The sequence below is a fragment of the Pteropus alecto genome, unplaced genomic scaffold (assembly GCF_000325575.1).
Source record: "Pteropus alecto unplaced genomic scaffold, ASM32557v1 scaffold17, whole genome shotgun sequence".
Lineage (NCBI taxonomy): Eukaryota > Metazoa > Chordata > Mammalia > Chiroptera > Pteropodidae > Pteropus > Pteropus alecto.
The window spans coordinates 2,104,556-2,107,222 of record NW_006440645.1 but is presented as its reverse complement, the minus strand read 5'-3'; the positions used below and the strand labels follow the sequence as shown (position 1 = coordinate 2,107,222).

The 2,667-nt window shown below is 41.2% G+C and overlaps 1 protein-coding gene across 1 annotated transcript in view; it reads right to left on the bottom strand.

Moving 5' to 3' along the window:
• The window catches only part of LOC102881915 (bifunctional heparan sulfate N-deacetylase/N-sulfotransferase 3), a 115,805-nt gene that overhangs the window by 112,239 nt on the left and 899 nt on the right, over positions 1-2,667 (bottom strand). Inside the window, exon 3 of the mRNA XM_006917783.1 lies at positions 2,453-2,667. Coding sequence (XP_006917845.1) covers positions 2,453-2,667 — 215 coding nt within the window. The remainder of the gene's footprint in view (positions 1-2,452) is intronic.

Sequence of the window (2,667 nt, the reverse complement as noted above, 5' to 3'; positions counted from 1 at the left end):
ATCAGTACCTGTACGTCCCAGACGCACCTCAGGAACACTGAAATTTTCAGTGGGACCTGCAATGACCTTCACTACGATCCTCTTCCGTTGCCGTTGAGAGAATCAGCTGTTATTCACCTATGCTAAAAATCTTCACGTCACCTTAGATTATATTCTCTTTCCTCTCCAGTGATCCATGACTAAGCTGTTCATTTTTACCTCCTAAATAGTTCTTAAGTTAGTCCTTCCTTCTCCACCCTTATTCTGATTCTGAGAAATCGCCTACTTTTGTCTGAATATCACCCCCGCAGCCTCCCAAATCATTATATCACTCCAGTCTCGCTGTCAAAATGTGTCCTACTAAACAGGGCTGTACAGTTCCTGGCACGCAGTTCACAGGGCAGTGCTTCCATGGCCGGACTTAAAGCCACGGCGACTCCTCGCTCCTGTACTCACCACACTGCAAGCCATTTACCCACCTATCTACCCCCGCCCCCCGGACCATGAACTCAGTAAGGGGGAGCCATGCTTGTCTATGTTCGTTTCTCTCATGCCCGCCCGCCTCTGCACCTGGCATGTGACACGGCCATGTCCCTTCCTGAGCACCGTCTGCCACTTCTGGGCCTCCGTAACTGTCCTCTCCCCTACCCTCTCTCCTAAAGGGATAAGACCAAGGTTTGCGATGCGATCTACACATCGTCAGAAATGCATGACCTGTAGTACATGCTTGATACTCAGTTACGGGATGAATGAACGAAACGATGAATGAATGAGTGAATGAATATGTTTAGATTCTCAGGGCAGCTGACTACGATGAATTAGTGTTTTGTGACACAATCATAGAAACAAGTTAGAAGTAATTTTGAAACCCAAATAATTCAAAATACAGTTGCTTTTAAGTCTTCAGGTTGGTTAGAAAATATATTCCCATTTAAATGTGAACAATTCATAGAATGTTTTACACACGCCAAATTTTTATCTAGTGTGTTCAGTAAGGCTTCTTTATACCCCTTAAAAATGGCTTAACCTTAACGACACAAAAGGCATTGTTTTTTGTATAATTTTAGAGGCTATAGTAGGGTTTGCATAAAAAACTCAGAGATTTATCTAGCATATTTTTAAATGGCATAACGATATGTTTTGGCAGTTTTTACTTGAGTAAAAACCAAAGTAACGAATTTTACTTTAGAAATAAAACCTTAAAAACATTTTATCCTATTTGGAGATGAAAAAATTGAGAAGAGACTGATGTATCGTTTGTAATTTTCAAGCATACAATAAACATTTAAACTACCAGCTTGGTTATTTAATTCCACCACATATTCAAAAGTATATTTCAAAAGACTTAATGAAAACTAAAGCACAACTTCTTTATTAATTTCTATTGAGATAAAAGAAAGTCTAAAATGTTGCCAAGAATATTTTCTTCTTTTCGGTCTTTAAACTCCCTTACGGTAACGTTTACTGGTCCTTGTGGTACCCTTAACTCATTTAACTAACGTGATGAAAATTACCATCATTTGCCAGATGCTTAGTGTCTGGAGGAAAGAATGCAGTTTTCAAGACTTTTTCCCCCCATCCAATTTAGTTTTTCGTATTTTACCAAAAGGTCAAAGCTTCACGGAATAAAAATTGTGTATCAAAAGTCTCTCCTTTCACTCTTATAAGGAATCACATGTAGTGAAACAGAAGTAGAATCTTACGGCATTTTGAATGAGAAACGAAGGTAGATGTAGATCATTTTCATTTTAAATTTCGCTAATATGAAATAACCAGTTGTTTATGCAACACAATCTATTCACAATAATAACCCACTATTTTCAAATAATTGTTTTCTATTTGAGGACAGCAGTTTTACATAACAAGAAATCTAATACAATTTAAATGCAGTATGATAGGCTTCACATATGTACCAGAAATATCGGATGAATTCTAAAGTTAATTTAAATCCCGTGTTTATGTGTGAATAAGTAGCTTGTGTGTTCAGAGCTCTCCATATTTAGTACCGCTAATTATCAGTTTCAGAAAAAATGATAAGAGAAAATGGGTTGCGCATTTGATTCCAAAAATATCTGAACTTGCTACTTACGTGATCTTTAATTTTTGAAAATTTGTTGGCGTATTTATCATCATGGAAACAAACTCACTTTGATTTCATATTTAAATGGACTAAATCTTAGATGAGTAATAGTTTTCTAAGGTAGACAGTTTCTGGAAAGTCGTCGAACAAAATGGTTTCTACTCTGTAGTTTAAAATGCACAGGGAAAACCATTTCCGGCTCCCGCCACACCAATCGGCCCTTGGCTGCCATTCCCATTTTTCCCGATTCGGAGAGAAAGAATCTCCACTTGGTTGTCAGGGCTGTGCCGAGGCTGCCCTGACCTAAGCGACGTCTCGTGTCCCGGGCGACCGGCGCGGTCCACGGGCCTCCCGAGGGGACAAAGCGGGGGAGCGGAGGTGGCAGAGCCTTACCTGAACATCGTTGACGTTCATGCGCGTCCCCTCCTTCCCCACGAAGATGTCGTCGATGTCCACGAGGATGTACCTGTCCAGGGACAGCGCCAGCCTCTTCCCCGACAGGAAGGACACGGCGTCGATGAAGACGAGCTTGTGCAGCCAGAAGGTCAGGTCGTTGCCGAAGAGCACGCGCTGGACGCCGTCGCGCAGCCCCAGGTCGTGCACCACGG